At 36.7% G+C, this 22,039-nt stretch overlaps 1 protein-coding gene across 1 annotated transcript in view; it reads left to right on the top strand.

Annotated features, from left to right (window-relative positions):
• The first annotated feature begins 1,255 nt into the window (after nt 1-1,255).
• The window catches only part of LOC111148010 (1,4-alpha-glucan branching enzyme 1), a 287,214-nt gene continuing 266,430 nt past the window's right edge, over nt 1,256-22,039 (top strand). The window contains exon 1 of the mRNA XM_022504347.1: nt 1,256-1,551. Within this exon, the coding sequence (XP_022360055.1) occupies nt 1,418-1,551 (134 nt within the window). The 5' untranslated portion in view covers nt 1,256-1,417. The remainder of the gene's footprint in view (nt 1,552-22,039) is intronic.

Below are 22,039 nucleotides of genomic sequence, written 5' to 3' on the forward strand. Positions count from 1 at the left end.
ATGAAAAGTAAGATATGCCTTTCTGAACATTGTCCAAGTCCTCCACTTTCACTTAGAAATCCTCTTTTGCTAGGTATTGCTCATCAAGTCCTTTATTAATCCTTTCTCAAAAATGTTTTGAATGTTTTAAAATTCAAGGCCAATGCTAATCAACAGTCTTCCCTCTCTGTAGCCCCTAGAATTCTCCATATTCAAATCTTAACTGGGAAAGAGACTCAGAGATTCTCCAGTTCCTAGGTTCAAAGCAATTTGGAAACTCCTGGGTTGGTGGGTGCAATTCTCTCCATGTACATACAATTCTGTACTCCAAAAAGAATCGTTAAGCTAGAAGCCAGTTAATGGGAATGAAAGAACATAAGGAAGTTCCAATTGGGGAAGTTTACATAGGGTTCCCCCTTCTTAAGCTAAGAGGAAGAGCGATTTCTTGCATTAGCACTTCATTAGTAAGTGGTACATTTGAAATCCAATTTAATGTTCTTCCTATACCATTTGTTTTACCAAGGAGAGTTCAGTTTAATCGTCGAAAAAATTTGTTACAATTATAAACAAGAGCAAAAAGGTGGTGTGTGTGTGTGTGTGTGTGTGTGTGTGTGTTTGACCCCCTTTCTTTTGTTTCTTTTCGAGGTATGGGAAATGGGCAAAATTTTTGCCACGGTTTCAATTCTATGCCGCTGGCAACCCAGAGAACAGTACCAGAACATCATCACAGTATCCCTGGGATCTTTCCAGGATCCTGACTTTCTTTGGTTAATTCATGCGACAAGATAACCCTACAGGAGTTTCTGGGTAGACAAGAGTGTGAACATTCTCAAAGGTATTCCTATAGCCATACTTTAACTTCCTCTCACAGTAAATTTATAGGCTGTCTGCAATACTGCGCTAACAAATTCTCAGAACTTTGAGAAGGTCCCCTGCAAGAAAACCACACATCCATGTGAAAAGGATGCCACCAGGAGTTGTTTACAGAAGAAAAGCTGAGGGCTCGCTCTGGAGCCAAGTACGGGTCAGGGGAAGGGAGGGCAAGGCTGAACTCCGGCGGCGGCCGGGACCCGCCTGCCAGGACGGCCTCGGCCCAGCCGCGGTGGGTGGCGCGGGGAGGTTGCGGAGGAAGGGGCAAGTCTCCCGGCCTTAAGGTGCTAGCCGCGTGAGTGGGCGGAGGCCCTGGGCGCCTCACCCCCTGCTCGGGAGGTGCGTCCGGGAATCACCCTGGGTCCCGCTCCGCCCCGACGCCGGGGGAGTTGAGGGGGGGCGGTGGCGAACGGCCGTTCGCTCCGGCTATAAAGGGCCCTGGGCCGCCAAAGCTCGCCTCAGCGTCCTCCGGCTCCGCCTTCGCCGCCTTCCTCCCAGCTAGAGCTCCAGTTCCCGCTCTGGTTCCAATCGACCCTCTCGGGCTCAGCTACTCGGGCTGCAGCAGAAGATGGCGGCTTCCGAGGCTCCGGCCGACAGCTCTGAGGCGGCGCTGGCTGCAGCCCTAGCGGACGTGCCGGAACTAGCTCGACTTCTGGACATCGACCCGTACCTGAAGCCCTTCGCCGGGGACTTCCAGCGCAGGTACCGCCTGACGCCACCTCAGCGTTCTCGCCCCCCATCCCCCCTCTCTTCTTAGCGGACAGGCTGCCTTTCAGGCGCGGGCTGCGGGCTCCGGCCGCCCCTCGGTTCCGCCACGCGCAGGCCCCGCCCCTTAGCGGTCCCGCCTTTTGGGCCCCGCCCCCCGCTCGCTGGCACGCCCCCGACCTCGGAGGGTAGCGACTTCTTTGGGTGGGCGCGGGTTGACCTGGTTACCTGGGTCCAATGGCTTTCAGAGAGTGGTTTGATAACTCTGGCACCCGGGCCGGGCGTGGCAGCACTGAATAAACTTTACTCATCCCCTCTCCCTTCCGTTCGAATCCGTGGTTTGCGCCATTGGGTACGTGCTTTGACTCCCAGCACTAGTTTCCTCAGGCGCTCTACCGAGCGAGGCAAAGCCATGGCAGGTTTTCTGACCTTTCCGTTCACAGTTGCCCTGTGAATTAGCGTGTGGGTAACACTCGGCGTGTGTAATCGCGCGTTTGCGTTTTTCGTTTATTTCATTGCAAATACTGTAATTTTATGTCCCACACGATTCTTTCAGGCAGCTTTTTTCTTTCCGTGTTACTATATCCTCTCTCAGAGGAGATTAGCGTATTTTGGCCACTTTATTTCCCGCGGGCCAGCTTTGATGAGTAAACAAAGAGCAACATTTGTCAGCAACATTTGTCTGTGTTTGGCATTGCCATCCCGAAGAGGGAGAAAGGCCTTTGAAGCCAAACTTCTAGAGAGCGATTTAGGAGCTTTAGCTTTAGTTTGTCCCCTCATCATGCTATAGTAACTTGGTTTAGCACAATAAAGTTGATGGATAATAATTGTAATAGTAGTCAGCTTAACTTCAAAGGTATCGTTTTTAAGATTAAAACAGTTGTTATACCAGTGATAGTAGTTATATTTGTGAGATAAGCACATTGTGATTTAATGGTTTTCTGACCTTTTAGCCAAGTGACTCCAGGAGGACAACTACCATGGCAACAGAGTATGCATAGTCACATTTTCAAGTAATAGAAAATTGCCGTTATTTATTTATTTATTTATTTATTAAGATTTTGTGTATTTATTTGACAGAGAGAGAGCACAAGCAGGGGGAGCGGGAGAGGGAGAAGCAAGCCCAATGTGCGCTTGATCCAAGTGAAAGGCAGACACTTAACTGACTGAGCCACCCAGGCGCCCCAGAAAATGGCTGTTTAGTTATTGGCAAGAAGCAGTATTGGGGGTACTGGAACAGGGTTGATTTGGAATTTGGAAAAAAAAAAAAGAAGTTCATAACTTGGCATTGTCATTTACTACTTGCATTTAACCCAGCAACTGTTTATTAAGGATTCCCTGTGAACAAAAGAAGTTGAGGACACAAAGTTCAATATAATCTCATTGCAGAGCTTGTATATCCTAATGAATGAGCTCTCCTCGAAGTAGTCACCTTGAGCTGTTGCTCAGTCAGGTGATTGGGCCCTTACACATCCTTATGAAATTGCTTTCAATATTTACAACTTACATTTTTGAAGTGACTGCATAATCTTCATGGTTCAAAATTGGATTTGATGTAGAAATAGTAAAACAATTTTAAGCAAAAGGTGGTCAGATTTTTTTGACGTGTTTATTAATGATGATCCTAATTTATTTCTATGCTTTGTAAATAACAAAAGACATTTCTAAAAGAAGACTTGTGGGATGTTTATGTCTCCCTGCCTTCTTTAAAACAAAAAAAGATCACAGCTGAAGAACAACCCTTGTTAAGTGTTCCTTTCTTGTAATTCACTTCAACGCCATTGGGATTGAAGCAGTTACGATCCTCTTTTATGATTTGTCAAAATTAATGAGAGGGACAAAGGCCAGAATAAGGAAGTGAGGGGAATCCAGTGTTTTTGATGAAAAGGCTAATCCAGTGGCCCCTTGTATCTCACTCTGACCTGGATTCTACTTCTGACCTTAGTTCTGAGTGATTGCCATTTCCAGCACACATGTTCCATTTAGGCATATCAAATAGTAATTTGGGATTTGGCAGTAGCAACTTCTATTGTTAACATGTGAAGAATAAAAGGATTCTTCCCTCATAAAGTTTGGTCCTGGTTATTTTCTGTTTTCTGTTTGTTTCTAATAACCCAGTGGGACATCGTGTCTTTGGCCTGACATGAATATACACCCAGTCATTCAGGCCCAAAGTAGTGCTTACCAAGGAGTGAAGAAAATTTAGGGCTCAAGTAAGAATAAGTATTTAAGAATGGAGATGGGGGAGGTCATTTCTTGTCATTGATAGACTGTCTCATTCTTTCCCAACTGAAGTATAATTCATTAACAATTCTATTATGTACATTTGTTGTTCTTGTTTACCTTTTCTGTAACTGTAAGAATGTCAAATCAAGTGTGAGGATTAATGAATTACTCTGTGACATAAAATAAAAATTAGTACATTAGTGCGTTTGATAGTCCCAGTGATGTCTCATTGGTTACCTTCTAAGATGGGATTTTCCTTTTGGCTGTCCTTTTTTTTTTTTAACCTATTATATATTCTATTAGTTGCTATGATCATAATTTTAAAATCTTAGTGTTTTAAAACAGTAAGATTACTTGTCCCTATATTACATGCCAATGTGTGTCAGGCTCTCCTCATGGTCATCACTCAAGGATTTAGGATGATGAAAGCCTCATGTTTTGAAACATGCTGCCATAATGTTAGCTGTAGGGAATACAGAACATGTTAAACTATACACCGTTTCTTACAGCTTTTGCCTAAGAGTGAGTCACTTCTGTTGACAATGTTATATTGGCTAGTGTAAGTCAAATGTGACTTTTGGGCCATGTGTGTGAAACAGAGAATTGACATTTGTGTACAGCTTATAGAACAGCACAGTTGCAGTTGCACTTGTCTATACTTTCTGTTTAAAGTTTATTAGTATTTTTAGATTTTAATTTAATCCTGATGACAAAACCATGAGGCAGGAAGGTTTTTATTTTTCATGAGTTACAGATGGAGAAGCTGAGATTTGGTTAGTTGCTTAAATTCACATGGCTAGTAGTACTGCAGTTGGGATTAATCTTTCTTTCTAGAACTATTTTCAACAAGTTCACAGACAATGACTTCTTGGTAATTTAGTGGATACATCTTTCCTTCTTTATCTCTAGCACTGGACATTTTGGGTCACTTATTGGATCCTTGAAGCCATTGAAATGTTTTGCTTTTCTTTTATTACCTCTGATGGCTTTTCCTCTGTCTCTGACCATTTAACATAAGAGATTCTCAAGGCTTTTCTCTATGTCCTTTTATGTATTTCTACTTATATACTTTCCCTAGGCATTCTTCTCCATCGCATGGATTCCATTTATGTACTGAGGCTGCCCACATCTGTCTTCAAACTCAGATCTCCTGGTCTTGGTCATATTTATAAATACCTTCATTTTGATGTCCTAGAAGTGCAAAACTCAACATGTGTAAACCAAATTTAGGGTTTTTCATCCCAAACCTGTTTGTTCCTTTATACCCTTTCTCCACGTGTGGTGGCCTATCTACCAACTGCTCGAGCCTAAAAACTTAACATTTATCCTTACTTCTCACCTCTTCTTTCTTCTTTTCTCCAGGTAGAGTCAATTATAGCTCCTGTTTTTCAACCACATGCCACTTTATATTCCTACTGCTCTCATCCTACTCATGTTGTTAGCATCTGTAACGTGGTTTACGAAAACAGCCCCATAATTGCTCCCCCTTTTTACATTTCCTCAGCAATTCTGCATGGCTTTTAAGGTATAATACAGACTACTTCCCATGATGTGCAAGATTCTGTACTATCTGGTTTCTGTCTACCTTTTTAGCCTCATTATTGGACCTTCCTTCTCACTCTATACCATCTAACCAGAGGGGGCCTAAGGGTCTAGAGAGACAGCTCAGATGTTTGAGAACTGTTCTGTAAGAGGCACTAAAATATCACCAGTATAAATTGGAATTGTATCCACTTTATGCGTGCATTTCTTTTTAATATTGAAGATTTTCATTTCTTCATTTGAGCTCACAAGAAGGTAGGGGTCTAGAAAAATCATGAATAAAAGGAAAGAGAGTTTAAGAACCAGAAACATTTTTGATTTTTATCAGAAGTGACTCCTTCAGCTCAGGGGAAATGAATTAATAAGTGAACCCTTTTATATATTTTTATTAATATAATTTTCCTCTACCCCATTAAATAGATCTTTGACAAATGTTTAAAGGATATCAGTTGGCAGTGTGCTGGAATATTATTCTGTGTTGGAAGCCACATGTTTTGGTCTAGACATGCTTCCAGCTGTGCTTTTGTACATGCTGTTCGTTCTGTTTTATACAGACTTTGCTGCTATCTTAAATGTTCCTAAACATGCTTCTGGAAACAGCTTAGAGAGATATACCTTCCCTGATTTTTCCCCATCCTTATACCTTCTTCCAGGCTGGCTGAAGAGCCTCACTTCTTATCTGCCACCTTGAACATCCCCATCCTAAGGGTGTTCATCCACTGTCATGTAGTTGTCTTTCTGTCCTTTTGTATCCCTGGCTAGATCGTTTGCTCCCATGGGTAGGCTCTTTCTCTGTATAGTTTGTTTACTCTTGTCTTCTCAGTCCATAGAACCATACCTGGCTTATAGGAAACAGTGTATTATTTGCATGAATGTGTTCTTATTCTGAGTCTACTTATGTTTCATAGCAATAAATCTCAGGTCAACTTACCTTGAGCTAGAAATGTGGGGAATGCTAGGATCAACAGAGTAGAAGCAGTAGTTACCAGAGGATTATGTATGACAGTCAAGGGAAGGGAAATATATATGTTCGAGTAAAGAGCTAAAGATAACTAGAGAAAATCAAGAAAATCATTATTAATTAGATATTCCCGTAGAGTCTAAAGGTTTAGTTGCCGAAGGAATGTTCAGTTTGAGAGAGCCTGATGTCAAATAGTGTGCCCAAGAATGGGAGGAGTGTTTTTTGTGACCCCAAGCATACCAAGTGTTACAATTACAGTGAACATCTCTATTTTGTTGGAAATGAAAATAGCTTTTACATGGTAGCTAATCAGAGTGGGAAAGCACTTTGGAGTTGGTGTGTCAGCAGCCACACCAAAAATTGATTCTCACAGCAAAGAAATTTTATATCATAGCCGCATGGTGCACTTTTTTCTCAGTGCCTGGCCAAGTTGTTGGCTCTGAGGAAAGTCAAATGTCAGTGATTCTAGAAGGCAGGGAAAAATCTAAAGATTACAAGATGTATCTTGCCCACTCTTCTGTACTAGTAGATTTATTTGCCCTTTGCAGCTGCGATCTGTACTAACTCCAGTTACTCCTGAATTTTCTACAGTGATGGGCAAGAGGCTCTGACCTCTTTTCATTTTCAAAGTGCCTTAAAATGACTTGATGGAGCATTTTGGTTTAGTTTAGGCTCTGGTGCCTGCTGTACCACCTCCTGAGAAATGACTCTTTATGTGATAACTTCTTAGAGGATTCAGTTCGGCTCCCACCAAGCTGGCCCTAGTTAGTCAGCAAAGTGTTAATATAGTCCCTGTGAAATGTGCTATAGTTTTAGACTGATAAGAATATCATGCTGCTGTTATTTGAAAGCATGTATTAAACTTCAATTATACATTTGTAGATATTAAAGGAAAACATGAAAGTGTTTTCATTGGAGAGAATTCCTACTACCAGTTCATTCTAAAATAAGTTTATTTTTCAGTAAAGAGTACATTCTTTTCTTGTGATGTCTACCCCTCAGTAGATGCTTACCACTGTTTTGAATCCAGGGTTCTTTTGTGTTTAACATCCAAAAGCGGCATATTCTGTTTTGTATTTAGAGTATAGTACATTAATGAAAGATAAAGCCACATTAAACATATGTTACTATACAATCTACATTCATTAATTTATTATATAGCTATATTGCATCTTACTTGATGTTAAGCTATAGAGACTAACTCATAAAACTAGTGTTTTGATGTTTAAATGATTAGAACAGTTTAGATTCTGAATTTAGTTTCCTAACATGTAAAATGGGAAAATGTATAAAAATATTGATGTGTATATGTAAGAGCAAGATGTGTGTGATGTAAAAGCAAGATGAACTTTGAACTTGAGCTCTCATGTGTGCTAGTAGTTTTGAATCTGAAGGCAAATTAATCAACCTCTGTGAACCTTAGTTTCTGTTTCTGAAAAGAGTGGGATAGTACCTACCTTCTAGGAGTGTGTCTTGAGGACTAGGGATATATTGAAGATCCTCAGTAAATAAATAATAGTTATTTGATGATGATAATATTATAAGCAAAATAGCCTTCCATCATAAATATTCACTAGGATATTGTTTTTAAAAGATTTTATCATTGTTAGCTTCTTCAATGCTGTGTCTTGAAATCACCTATCAGATTCGTAACATGACCAGAAATTCTCGACAATTCTTCCATTTTGTTGGATGACATCTTACTTTAGGGATTCTTTCTTTTTTCCTAGTAGAGCTATTGTGTGAATTAGGTGAGGAGGTGGTAATGTTAATCATAGTCTAGTATACAAGGAAAAGAATATGTTTAAACTTTGATCCTTAATTTGGAGAGGAAATGAGAAGGCAATTGTCTGTTTACTATAAGCTGAAGGCAAGATGAGTTCTGGTATAATGCGCACAAAGCTCTCTTTAGAGAGAGAGAGGTAAATGCTAGCCTGCAGAAACTCACACTCTTCTTTTGATCTTCCTTTTCCATCTTTTCTCATCTTTTATCTAACTGCTAACTGTTCATATTCTTGGACATCAAACAGCTACAGGGATTTTCTTCCTCCTGAACTCTGGATGGTTGGAGGACTGGTCATATCAAGTTTACTGATAAACAGGAATAACTTTGAAAATAAGAAAAAAATATATAGCAGCAGCTTTCAAGTTTGAAAATAAAAGAATTATCCAGCAGAGTCTGAACATATAATCTATTAGTAAGAATAAAATTTAAATCCTGTATCTTGCCTTGTCTTTTCTCTCTCTTTATTTGATGATTTCAGTTATTTTCAATATGTTTGATTTTGCAATGAGATGTATAAAAGAGAAAAATGGAATATTCATGTGTGTTTTAGTAGATCCATTGAACAGAAATTACAATGAGTCACAATCTCTGGGTATGTACTTTAGGTCTGTAATCTAAAATATGATAATCAAAGGGATTGTCCTGGGTGGCTCAGTCAGTTAACTATCTGCCTTCGGCTCAGGTCACGATCCCTGATTCCCGGGATTGAGTCCTGCGACAGTCTCCTTGCTCACCAGGGGAGTCTGCTTCTCCCTCTGTCTGACGCTTTCCCGGCTTGTGCTCTCTCTCTCTGAAAAATAAGTAAATGAAATCTTTAAAAATAAATAAATAAAATATGATAATTAGAAACCAAGTATACAGTTAAACTTCTTGTGTAGGTAACCTTGAAGTTTTCCAAATATTTAGCAAGTGAGAATTAAATATTTCTTTTACCAATGAAATCATGTTATTCGATATCATATCTAAATTATTTTCATTTTCATAAATTATTAATAACAGCCACAGGTTATATTTAATTATGAATCACTGCATAATACAGGTATGTTCTCTGTTACAAAAGCATAATAACAATTATGCATGTAGGTCTATGTAACAGAAAACCCAGTGTGCCCTCAACTAACAGAAAATCCCACGGACTGATTATTAAAGTAGAACTTTGTATTTATGACAAAGAAAGAGAATGTGAATGGTTTGGGCTTTAGCACTGAGCCATCCTTTATCTTTCTGCTCTACTGTCCTTTGCATGTGGTCTTTCTTCTTATGCTTAGAAGATGGCGGGGCACATCTAGGCCCCACATCTGTCTCCCTAGCAGGAGCATGTTCATTCCAGCTTACTCTGTCCATTTTAGCCAAGCATATGTTAGATTTCCTGTAAACTCCATCTAGATCTTTCAATTTACAAATTATTGACTAAACTGTTCCATGGTCATTCTTAGCTGAAAGTGAGCCTTGATGGTTAAGGCTTTTTGTTACGTACACCTTCCTGAGAAAAGTCCTTTGGCCTCACCTGTGGTGCAGAGCATCCCAGAGCTCTTCCCTTTGCTCCAAAAGCTGACACTGTTTCTGCATAAGATGAAAACCTTTAGTGAGACTATATGTTGTAGTTCTCTAATATCACATCTGTGTACAAAACCTTCTGAGCAGAACCCAGGTATTTTCATTTCTCTTAAGAGAAGTCTATAGCCACATCCCTCAATATTACCAATCTCTCAGTCATGCCTTTCATTTTTCTAAACCTGATCTGTATTTTTTCTGGATTATTTTCTTAGAGAAATATAGAGACTTTTGACTGCTCTGATCCAAAATGAACTGATTGGGTCTCCTCAGCTACCTGGCTCCAAGACTTGGGAGCACCACTGTCTTTTCCTTTTAATTTCACAGATTATTACTCTTAAAAAATAATGAGAATATTTTGAGAGGAAATGAGTTTGTCGGTTACTAATAACTTTTCATGTATTCTTGGGTTCATTAAAAAATGATCTGATTTATCTTTAAGTTATATCGTATTTGCGAGGTTGGGAAGAAGAACTAAATTAAAGATGTCAGTTAATTTACGTTCAGTCTTTAAACACAAATTGTCTTTTGTTATCTGACAACCTGCACATTTATGAGGCTTTACCAGTATACCTTCCTGTCCTTTTCTTTTGAAAGCTTGAGATGTGTGACTGTCATTCTCACAACATACCTAGCACAGACTTTTTATATAAATATAAGATTTTATCATCATAGGCAAGTTTAGTCTTTTGTCTTTGATAATAGGATTAAAGAGCAATTTATGAAAGAGTGCAGTTCCGCTTTGGTGTCAGAGAAGATCGTTGCTGTGTCTGGGGTCATACAGGTTTTCTCTCCTAAGAGGTTATGGACCTACTAGCCATGATCGTTCTGTACTATTATTTAGATCATGAGTAACTAATATCTGATTTACTATTGGTTTTTAATTGTTTTACAGTGTTTTCTCAAGAGGATTGGTTATTATCCCAGGATTTTGGAAGTTCACAAATGAGTTCATGTTTATTATTTCCATGTTTTTTTTTTCCTATGCTATGATCTTTCTGTATTAAATATGATACTTTTGTTATTTGTACATTTTTATTGTTGTTTACGCATGGGAGTCTTCTATCCTCTTGACCACTTCAGTTGGCGTATTATGTTGGTTGTTTAAAATTGTGCTTGCTAGCGATAAGAGTGTAATGAAACTAACAGATCTCTTTTGCTTTACTTCCCTAAGGTGCCCTTTATTGAAAACTCTATGCTATCCCCGCAGTATTAGGTAAACCTCTACTCACAAATACAACACGTAAGCAGGAAGTACATAGAGTATTAAATTAGCTGAAGTTTTGTTGCAGCAGGTCCAGAGTACCTTTAGACGTAGAAGTCTTTAAAAAGAAACAAAAAACGATGAGCCCCCCCCCCCAAAAAAAAAGGTTAGAGGACATTTAAAAATAGTATGAATTTGGAGAACTGCAAATTATATTAGACCGGATTTAAAGAAGAAATACTTTGAAATAATTATAGATTCATAGGAAGTTGCAAAATAGTTCAAAGAAGGCTCCTGTACCGTTTCTCAAACTTGCCCCCATGGCAATATTGTTGCCTAACTATACTGCAGTCTCAAAACCAGGAAGTGAACATTGTCACAATCTACAGACCTCATTCAGATTTCATGGGTTTTTATAATACATGCACTTATTTGTGTGTGTCCACTTTTTTTGCAGTTTTATTGAAAGTGTATATTGATGTAACTACCACTGTACTGATGATATGGAACTATTACATCCATGGACTTAAAGGAGCTCCCTCATTCTTTTATACTCACACTATTCCCTTCCCCCATCTCTAACCTTTGGCAACCAGTGGTTTGTTTTCCATTGCTATAACATGTTTTTTTCATTTTTAGAATGATATAAAAATTAAATGCTACAGTATGCAATCTTTGGTTATTGACTTTCCCTTGAGATCTATCCCAGTTACATAGATGAATAGTTTGTTCCTTTTTGTCACTGAATAGTATTCTACTGTGTATATGTACCATGATGTATCTGTTTACCTGTTGAAGGACATGTGGATTATTTCTAGTTATTGGCTAATTAGAAATATTGCAGTAAAGTTGAGATATTAATATTTACATATGGGTTTTACTTTTCTGGGAAAAATGCCTATAAGTGTGAATGCAGGGTCATATGGTGAGAAAATGTTCAGTTTTATAAGAAATTGCCAAACTTCTCCATATTGTCTCTGCCATTTTGCATGCCAGTCAGAAATATATGCAAGATCCAGTTTATCTGCATTCTTGTCAACATTTGGTATTGTCACTTTTTTTAATGTTAACCATTTTGACAGGTGGATAGTGATAGATCATTGTGGTTTTAATTAGCATTTTTCTAATAGCTAATTATGTTGAAAATCTTTTAAAGTAGCACACTTGCCAACTCTAGATCCTCTTTGGTGAAATGTCTTTTCATGCCTTTTGCCCATTTTCTAATTGGGTCTTTTTTTTTTTTTTTTTTTTTTTTAACCTTTGAGTTTTGAGACTTTTAAAAACATTCTAGATATAAGTTCTTGCCAGATATTTGTTTTGCAAATACTTGCCTTTTCATTTCCTAAGAGGTCTTTAACAGAAAAGTTTTTAATTTTGATGAAGCTCAATTTATTGATTTTTGTTGTTGTTGTCCTACGGATTGTGCTAAGAGCTCTTTGCCTAGCTCTAGGATCTGAAGATTTCCTCTAATGTTTCTCCTGGAAGTTTTATTGGCTAAATTTTACATGTAAGCCTTTGACCCATTTTGAGTAAATTTTTATGTAAGATTTGAGGTTTTGCTTGAGGTTTATTTTATTGCCTATGTATATTTGGTTCTTTTTAAAGATCATAAACTGACATACTTGTATTAGGAAGCCACCCGGCCAAAAATAAGTTGGTGTTTAGTTAAGTATCACTGAAATATATGAATGGTGACAATTGTCATCTTGTGTTACAGTTTTTTCAATATTTAATTTTCATATTTTTTCTTATGCCATAGCATTACTGGATTTATATTATAAACATGTGCAGGTTGAATTTTAATTTGGCTTTTTAATGTTTTTCTTATTTCATGCCTTTGAACCCACCTGTTTGTCAATATCAGATATTGTTCAGTTCTATATTATAGAAAATACTGCTTTTAAAAACAAAGTTTCATTCATTTTGTCTGTTTACTTGGCTTAAATAACAAGCAAACCTTCAAAAAAATTTTTATACTTTTACTTGTAGAATGAATGTGTTTAACCTTAACTAAAATAATGTTAACATTCCTTAAGATTATCTACTTTTTATCTAACTGAAATTAGCCTTTGGTTTATTTCAATCTTAATATTTACTTTGATGTTTGTCAGATTCATTGTGCTATTAATATAATAGAGCATGTCAATTTCCAGACAGAAATTGCTTGGGTGTTGAGAGATGAAAGTTCTTAGCACATTTATTTGACAAAATTTATAAAATTTATGAGTAAGATAGCTAAAAATTTACCCGTCTTTAAACAGAAAAGTAAAGTGAACTTTTGAGGATTTTTTAATTCTAATTACTCGCTGTGATGAATATGATGCACTGAATATCTAAAAGAGACTTCTGCCAACTCTACTGATAATAAGTTATCATCACAATAATAATAATTACAATTTATGTACAATTTATGTACAAATTATGTACACATCATTTTATGTGCACTGGGTCTGAGATACGCATTTCTCAGAAGCTCCCAGGTGATGCTGGTGCTGCTGTTTCACAGATATTTTGATTAGCAAGGCATAGCATGACCCCAGCCTCAATTTAAAACTCAGTAATGGGCCAAATTTTATTCTATAAATATTTTAGTTATATATTCTAACTTTTTTGAAAATAAATAATCTGTACATACTCATATAGTTAACCAGATTATTTAATTTTATAATGGTCACAGTGATTTTTCTACTTACAGTAGGTAAAGGGAGTTTTATTTTATCATTATCAAAGTTACTTTTTCTTACGTCTGCATTGTGAGTTTCAGTGTTGCGTATATGTCTTTTGGATAAGATAGAAAATGACTACGTATAGAGAACTATTCCCCACACTGGTGTTCCAGGTTTATGTGTGCATCTGAGTCATAGGCTGTTTAATTAATTTGTTTATTTAACAGACCTATTTTTGACATCCTCATTGTCCCAGGCACTTCTCTATGGATGGATAGTAGGACAATTATGAGTAAAGTAGGCTTCCTCTCTGACAGGAGCTTTAATTGGGGAGATGAACGAACAAATGCAACTATAGTAGATATTTGTGCATAAAATTCAGTATAAGGAAGATGAAAGCATATCCAGTTCTGTTAAGGAAGGGGAGTTTGTACCACAAAGAAGTTCATTTGAATTGCCTGAAATTCTTAAGATAATTTTTTTATAAAAGAAGGACTGAGTCTTGACGAGTGTGGACAAAGCCTGAGACTTTTTTGGAAGGAGTCAAAGAATATGATAGCTATAATATTAATCTTCATTAAAACTATAATGAAGCTATCATATGACTTCTACACAGTTTTTGTTGCTTTTAAGTGAAAGTTGACTTGCAAAAATGGTTCAGTTGCAAAATATGCTTGTGTAAGAATTGCCACATTGTGTAAGAACTGAAGCCTCTAAAATAGTTCATAAATTATATTTGATGACCTATTAGCATATTTATTTAACAGATAAACCCATTTGGAAGGGATTGTGGACTCTTTTTAGAGGCAATGAAGCAATTCCTAAGTAAGCTAAGGTCACCCATTCCTGAATGAGTCAGGGAGATATTTTGATGATTGTCACCCAGTCAGGAAGGTCTCAGAAGTGCACATGAACGCTGAGTGCCTCCTCCTGACCCCACTCTAAGTGTCTCACTTAGATTAGCACTACCCAATAGAAATATAATATCAGCCACATATATAATTTCAAGTTTTCTAGTAGCTACATGGGAAAAGATAAAAAGAAATGGATAAAATTAATTTTATAGTATATATTATTTAACCCGGTATATTCAAAATAGTACATATTTAGAAGAAGAGTTTTTATAGGAAGAGTTGGTATAACTGATAAAGACAATGAGGAGAAAGATTAAGGAGGGAGAGTTTCAGTCAGCTTTGTGTTCTTGATTACAGAGGAAAGTGTTCCCATGATGATTCTGATTTTGCCTAAGAGAAGGAGTCAGCAATTATTGACTGCTGACTTGTTTTTAATAATACTTGAAGAGAAATATAAATGGGTGATGTTGTAAATGTAAACATGGAGATATGCTATACTAAATTAATTGGAGCTGACTAGGTGGTCATGTCTTCCCCAAGTCAGTTGACTTGACTTGTCCACAGTGCCCTTTTCATTTAGGTGATTCTTATTTATGTCATATTTTCATATGCTGAATGCCTTACATCTATCCACTAAAGCAAAAACAAACACAAAATGAAACTAAACAGCCAAAGTAAATATGGCCTTTCTTGATAAAGTGAGATTAGGTAGCTCCTCTGTGCTGTCATGGTCCTAGACCTTCCAAGATGTGCCAGCCTTGCTTTGACTCAGCCAATGACAGCTGTTCCTAATTTTGTTGTCCTAAGAATCTAGCTTATTTACTGTGACTCATTATGACTTGCATTATTCCTGAGTTGGTCTCTGCTTGTAAGAGAGAAATGTTGGAAGGACTGCTCCATGATCACTCTTAAAACTATTGACAGTCTTGTGGGTGGTGTGCATGCATGAACACGAGTGTTCTGTTATTTTATGACCTTTTCTTTGTGACTTGCTTTTCTTGCTTTCTTTTTTTTTTTTTAAAGATTCATTTATTTATTTATTTGACAGAGATCAGAAGTAGGCAGAGAGGCAGGCAGAGAGAGAGGAGGAAGCAGGCTCCCCGGGAGCAGAGAGCCCGATGCGGGGCTTGATCCCAGGACCCTGAGATCATGACCCGAGCCGAAGGCAGAGGCTTTAACCCACTGAGCCACCCAGGCGCCCCTGTGACTTGCTTTTCTTATTTTGACTATACGGTAGTTTCTTCTGTAATTATACTTTTTATTTATTTTACTTCTGCTCACTTTTCATACTTAATAGTTACCCTTGTAATAAAAAAATTAAAAAAATAGTTATCCTTGTAATAATAAAAGACATTACTGTTTATAAAAGTATTTGTGGTCATGAAGTGCCAAATTCTTCCAATGGAATGCTGTTTTCCTTCTCTCTTTAGTATTGTGTACTTCACGTTACAGCTTCTCAGTACATGCTGACTCACTGTGCATCCCAGGGATGCCGGATGTGTGTCTTGAATTTAAGAAGAGAAGGATATATTTAGGGAACACATTATTGTCTTTTAGTTGTTTTCCAGAGAGCTTAGGATAGAGGTTTTTATTCAGGGGGTGTTTGCAAGTAGATATTGGCTGGGGGTCTGGTCCCGCTTGTTCTGCAATATTAGAAATATAGAAATATTTATTACTGTTGTTGTTGGAGGGTCCCTAGAAACGCTTGAAAGTAATTCTTCTATCATGTAGTGGCCTGTGGTGGGCAAAACCTCCCTCACATACAGCTTAACCTTTCTCGTGTTTAATACTACTCATGAAGAAGATTGTAATTTGTGCATTGTGCTTTTATCAGGTTGCTGTTCCCAATGCAGTTAGTGTAATTTTTCATTTCCTAACTGTCCTCGGGCAATTCTATTTAACATGCTTTCTATTTCAGAACATTCTCCTATTTAAAAAACTTCTTTTGCCTCAGGCCCAACATGCTTTTCCAGCCAGGCCAGTAGTAATTTCTATCCTTGCTGGCTTCATTCACCTTCACTGCTAAAATTTTATATAGATTTCCTAGGAATGTCTTTTTTTTTTTTTTTTTTTTTTAACGGCATAGCAAATTCTGGGATGCCTAAGTCTTCTATTGATGTTACTTAGATTTACAGAAATAACATTTTTATTACTAAGAAGAAGACATGTCTAGTTTTTATTTTTTCTTTCAAATCTGTATTAGATTATTAACTAGACTTTGTTTTCGTAATGAATAGAATTTTAACTTTTCACCTGAACTTCTAAAGTTGGCCACAAAATGTGCTTGAACACTAGACAACACTAGACTAACACTAGAATAAGAGGCTGTTTCACTGATTTAAAAAAAAGGGGCTCATTCAAGTTCATTTAATAGGTAGCAAATTCCTTTTTAAGGTGGTCTCTTAAAAGTGAGTGAAACAAATTATCTAGATTGCCATCTGGAATGATCATAATTTCGGCATGATTTTAGCTTGAGGTAAAGCAGCATTGTAAGTTGAGGCTCTTGAAGGTGATTTTGGGTCTGAATTCGGTAATAATGATATACAGTAGAGGGATTTAGGTTTTTAATGAGGAAAGTCTGATAAACAGGCATCCAAGAGAAAGCCTTTGTTATCATTAGCCACTCTGCCTTACACCAAAGTAGATTTTGAAATATCTATTACGAAATCAAGTTTTTCAAGTGGTTGTAGGGAATATATATATAGAGAGATCTCAGTACTAAAATTTGAACTCTGACTATGATATAAATATGTATTATACATTTTTACATGTGTACATATTATATGTGTGTTTGTGTGTATAAATGACTTTTATATCATATCTCATCTGATTCGGAATAAATGTTTTCCTGTTCATCGTGGTCCTGATATCTGTGTAGAAACATGGCAGAAAATGGGGATTTTCTTCTCTGGGGATAGTCATCATAGTGTTAAAAAGGAGAAAGGAAGAGTATTTCTTTTTTTGGGTTATAGTTTGCATTTTAAATTTCATTGCTGTTCCTCTCAACTTCCATCTGTGTTGACATTTGGGAATTTTGTCGTTGCTCTTTCTCAAGTAGAGTGGAAAAGCTTAAAACAGAATTTACACTTTAAAATACAACGGAGGCTCTGTCACATCGTGATTCACTCCAGGTCTGAGTACTTTTTCTTTGGCCAAAAAAAAAATTTTTTTTCTTGTTGAACGAAATATTTTTCAAGCTTATGACACTACTCATTATTTTATATTATTAACAACCATTTGCATTAATGGAAAGGTCTGGCTGAAAATACAATGTTAAATATTAAAATTTTAAGCACTTAATATTTTATGATACCAAAGAGATGTTTTCATATAGATGTATTATGAATTAATTGCTATTTATTAATGATGTGGTTTTATTTTATTTATTTTACTTTATTTTTTAATTAAGGTTCATTTGTAACCTTGGAAATAGTAAAAATGTGGATGAGCTGCAAATAGCCATGAACAGATTGGGTGCTGTATGATCTTTCTTTCTTTTTTTTTTTTTCCTTAACTTTCTAAATCCCAGTTGGTTGGCACGCATTCATTTTCTCTCCCTCCCTCTACCCCCCTTCAGTGTGTGTGTGTGTGTGTGTGAAAGAGAGAAAGGATCTCTTGGCTGAATAACTAGTGGCCCACACCTCCATTTAGTTACTGACAGGTTTGGCTGATTGACCCGTTTTAGTCCATTTGGACTGCTATAACAGAACACCAAAGTGGCTTAAACAACAGAAATGTATTTCCCACAGTTGTGGACATGGGAAGTCTCAGATTAAGGCTTTTTGGCAGATTGCAGTGTCTGGTAAACGCACTCTTCCTGATTTGCAGATTTCTGTCTTCTCCCTGTATCCTCACTTGACAGAGAGGAGAGGGAGAAAAGCGGTAAGCTCTCTCCAATCTGTAAGGGCACAACCATTCATGAAGGCTCCACTGTCATGACCTAATCACCTCTCAAATACCCACCCCTTCCTCTACCATCACATTGCGGTTAGGATTTCAGCATACGAATTTTAGGGGGACACAAGCATGGAGTGAATAAGTCCCTGAGACTGTCTAGCTCTTAATGTTTGTGATGGATTTTGTGGGTAAAGTGAATTTTTAGATTTTAAACAGTGTATGTTCATGCTTGTGTGTGTGTCCTGCCGTACTCTGAGACAGTACAGCAGAAACTCACTGTCATTTTCTAAGGCAGCCATGAGACTAGTGACCAGTTAATAATAACTTTTAATAATGAAGGCTACATGATTGAAATTAAGGAACTGTAGGTTTCGGGGGCCATTAATTTTAAGTACTATAAAAGGCAAAAAAGGAATACTGTAAGTCTCCCAAATTTTTTACCTTCAAATTGGTAAGACTGGGACTCCTCTTAAATGTTCCGGGGTTCATGGGAAGTGAGGCAGAGGTCTGGTTATAGGCAGACATAATTCATTCATCAGGTAGCCTGGGAAGGAATAAGTAAGCTATTTTTATTTCCTCAAGTTGAAATAATTATAATGAAATTTTTTTGGAGAAAAATAAGATCTGAGAAGGAAAAGATATTTTAAGAGCACTTATAGCATTTTAGTTTTCTTATAAAATATAACAATAAAAAATAAATAAATAACTCTGGACTAAACAGATACAAGTGGTTATCATACCAATAATTAAGCATTCATTTTAATGTTTTTGATAAGACCTTAAGCCATTTCTTTCCACTTTCCTCCTTGCCTTGTCATTAGAAATCTGTAGGTACATTTAACTTATAAAGAAGGAAGGGATGCAGATAATTTATATTAGATTTCTTTGTGTTTGATTTTGATGTTTCCATGTAGGAGCAATGTAGTAGAATTGGTGTATATTTTTGAATGTATTAGATAGGGAAGTATTTATTTCTTGAGTAGATGTTTAGGAGGAGTGGAGACCCTACCACATAATTTCTCTATAATCGTAATAAAAGTTAATTACTAATGTCAGAGACATTCATTAGATATTAGACATATTTTTATGGTAACTGAACCCTTTATTCTGTTTCCTTTCCTCCTCTTTGCTTTCCATTGGTTCCATCTTTTTCCTGTGACCTTTAGTTGATTTTCTGGCTGATCAGCTGATTAAAGGTAAAGTGATAATAGGTGATAATAACTTAATATTATACTGTTATATGTTATATACATTTAAATGACTGTATTTGCAGGATAATTGAAGATCATCCATTTGAGAATTTTTGGACTTTCAGCGAGGGAGCATTTTTGTTTTTAAACTGTGTCCACCTTTATGTAATGCTTACCCTTAAGAAAAGCCAACACAGGGTGCCTGGGTGGCTCAGTTGTGTCTGCCTTTGGCTCAGGTCATGATCCTAGGGTCTTGGGACTGAATTCAGCATCTGGCTCCCTCTCCCTCTGCCCCTACCCTCTGCTTGTTCATATACACTCCCTCTCTCTCAAATAAATAAAGAAAATCCTAAAGAAAAAAAAAAGCCAACACAATACCAAAAAACCCCAAAACAAAACAATCATGATCTACACTATTGCTGTTATATTTTGGAGACCATCTAAGTTCTGATTACTCTTTTCCTAGTAAACATACTAGACTGAACTATAAGGAAGGGAAATTTCTGCAGTAACAAACCAAAGGCCCCAAGATAAGGCCTGGAATTGAAAATGGGCAGTATGAGATAGCTAAAGCCATTATGAGATTTTGCTTTCTCTCCCTAACTATGCAAGTAGCCAGTAGTGCCTCTGGATCACCTGTGATGGGTTCCGTTAAACTACAAATCAGGAGGCTTGTAGGGGCTTGCAAATTTGCATTTTGAACAAGTTCACAGGTGATGCTGCTGGACCACACTTTGAGTGGCAAGGTCAAAGAGTGCATGGAGTTGTTGATGTCATTCACCGATCACTTTCCCTCCAAGTTGTTAATTTTTCTTTTCTTTTCTCTTTTTGCCTTAATTGCCCCAACATATTTACCTATGTTTTCAATGAAATCATAGTCTTTTAATTTCTTATAAGAACCCAAAGTTTTCTTTTTTTTCCTTTTTTTTTTCCTCCTGTAGTGCTAGTAATGCGTAAAAATACGTTGCTGCCAAATCCTTACAGATCTTTCAGTTAAAGTTGATTGTGTGCTTTTATCTCTATTCTATAATTAAGGAGCCTGTGCTGTTGCCACTTAGAGTAGTTCATCTTCGATGGTGGAATTTCTCTCTATAAGGGTTTAAACCCACCCCCATAATCTTTACAGTGTGCTAAAATATCTCATATTAAAACCAACAGAGATATTTTAGTGATCATTCTTGTGGAAATTGCATTACTTCAGCTCACATTCCTGATATCTTTCAGAGTTTTTTGTGTGTGGAACAGAATGAACATGTCAGGATTTATCACAAATGAATCATGGTTCAGACTTTCAATTAGAAAAACATTTATTTTTCCACCTGACTTTTCTTAAAAATTATCCAGTATAATCTGGATTGTATATGTATTCAAAATAATCTATGCCCACAAATTCAGAGAAGGAAATGTTTGTGTTATAATCTGCTGGAGAAAATTAATGCAAGAAAATATATGTTAGCAAACTGCTCTGTAGAAGTGGTCATCTAGTGGGAGTTTTGTACTACAAAGGGAAGACTGAAATAAGTAAACTGTTACATTGTTAATATTATTTAGGATCACATTTTCTTGGAGCTAAGCAAAAAATTCAGATGTGAGTTAGACAAAAATGGAAAAGTATAGGTTAAATAAAAACACTGTAATAGATAATGGTTAATTTTAATTTTAATTGTTTATTATGGGCTAACAATGGTATTCTTGAAATTTAGAAAAAGCCTTGCCTGACTTACATAAAGTTTAATAGATGTTTATGTTTAAAAAATGAAAATAAGAAAACTAGTACAAATATATTCCAAAGGAGTAGAATATATGAGTCAGTCCTCAAGGGATGACAAGGCAAGGTAAAATTGCCTTAACCCGTATGGGAAGCCTAATGGAAAAGATTCAAGTCAGTAATGAAAACACTCTCAATAAAATCAATTCAGCTAGAGAACCAGTGTGATCACATTATTGTGTTGCCTAAATTTATGGATAGATTAAACTATTTTTCTATCAAGAAAAGTTAGTTTCTTAGATGAAAACTCTCCTGAAATAGGAATTAATTCACTCAGTATTTACCAGGTAGTATGTTAGGTTCTCGAACGTGTGCCTTTATCTTTTTTTCTTGAGTAATTATTGCCTAATGGGAAGTACTAAGAATAATCCAGTGATAGATGCCAATATACAAAACTTTCCTGATAACCAAGATGTAAATAAATTCCTAGTTCTGGAAGACATGTACCCAGAAGTTATTTCTGAGCTTCATGAAATATTTTATTTAAAATACAGAAACTGGCTGATTGGTACATTGACAATATGTGTGTTTTGCGGTATCATTTGGTCTGTGTTCTAATCCCAGCCCTCTGACTTATTAGTTAAGTGACCCATGGGCAAGTTATTTAATGTCCCTAACCCTTAAGTTTTGAATCTATAACATGAGGATAATGATAGTAGGTTTGCTGAGATTTAGTGAGGATTAGATGAAATAATCCGTGTAAAGACTGACAAAAAGTTAGTGCTCAGTAAATATTATTGATGGTGATAAGGAGATATAGGTGGTAAGGTTATCTTAGGAATTACATTCCAGGGCATACAATTTTTATGATGCTATAAGCTGATGAAGGTAACAAAG

Source organism: Enhydra lutris, unplaced genomic scaffold (genome assembly GCF_002288905.1).
Source record: "Enhydra lutris kenyoni isolate GAN:26980312 unplaced genomic scaffold, ASM228890v2 scaffoldscaffold2, whole genome shotgun sequence".
In the NCBI taxonomy this organism is placed as follows: domain Eukaryota; kingdom Metazoa; phylum Chordata; class Mammalia; order Carnivora; family Mustelidae; genus Enhydra; species Enhydra lutris.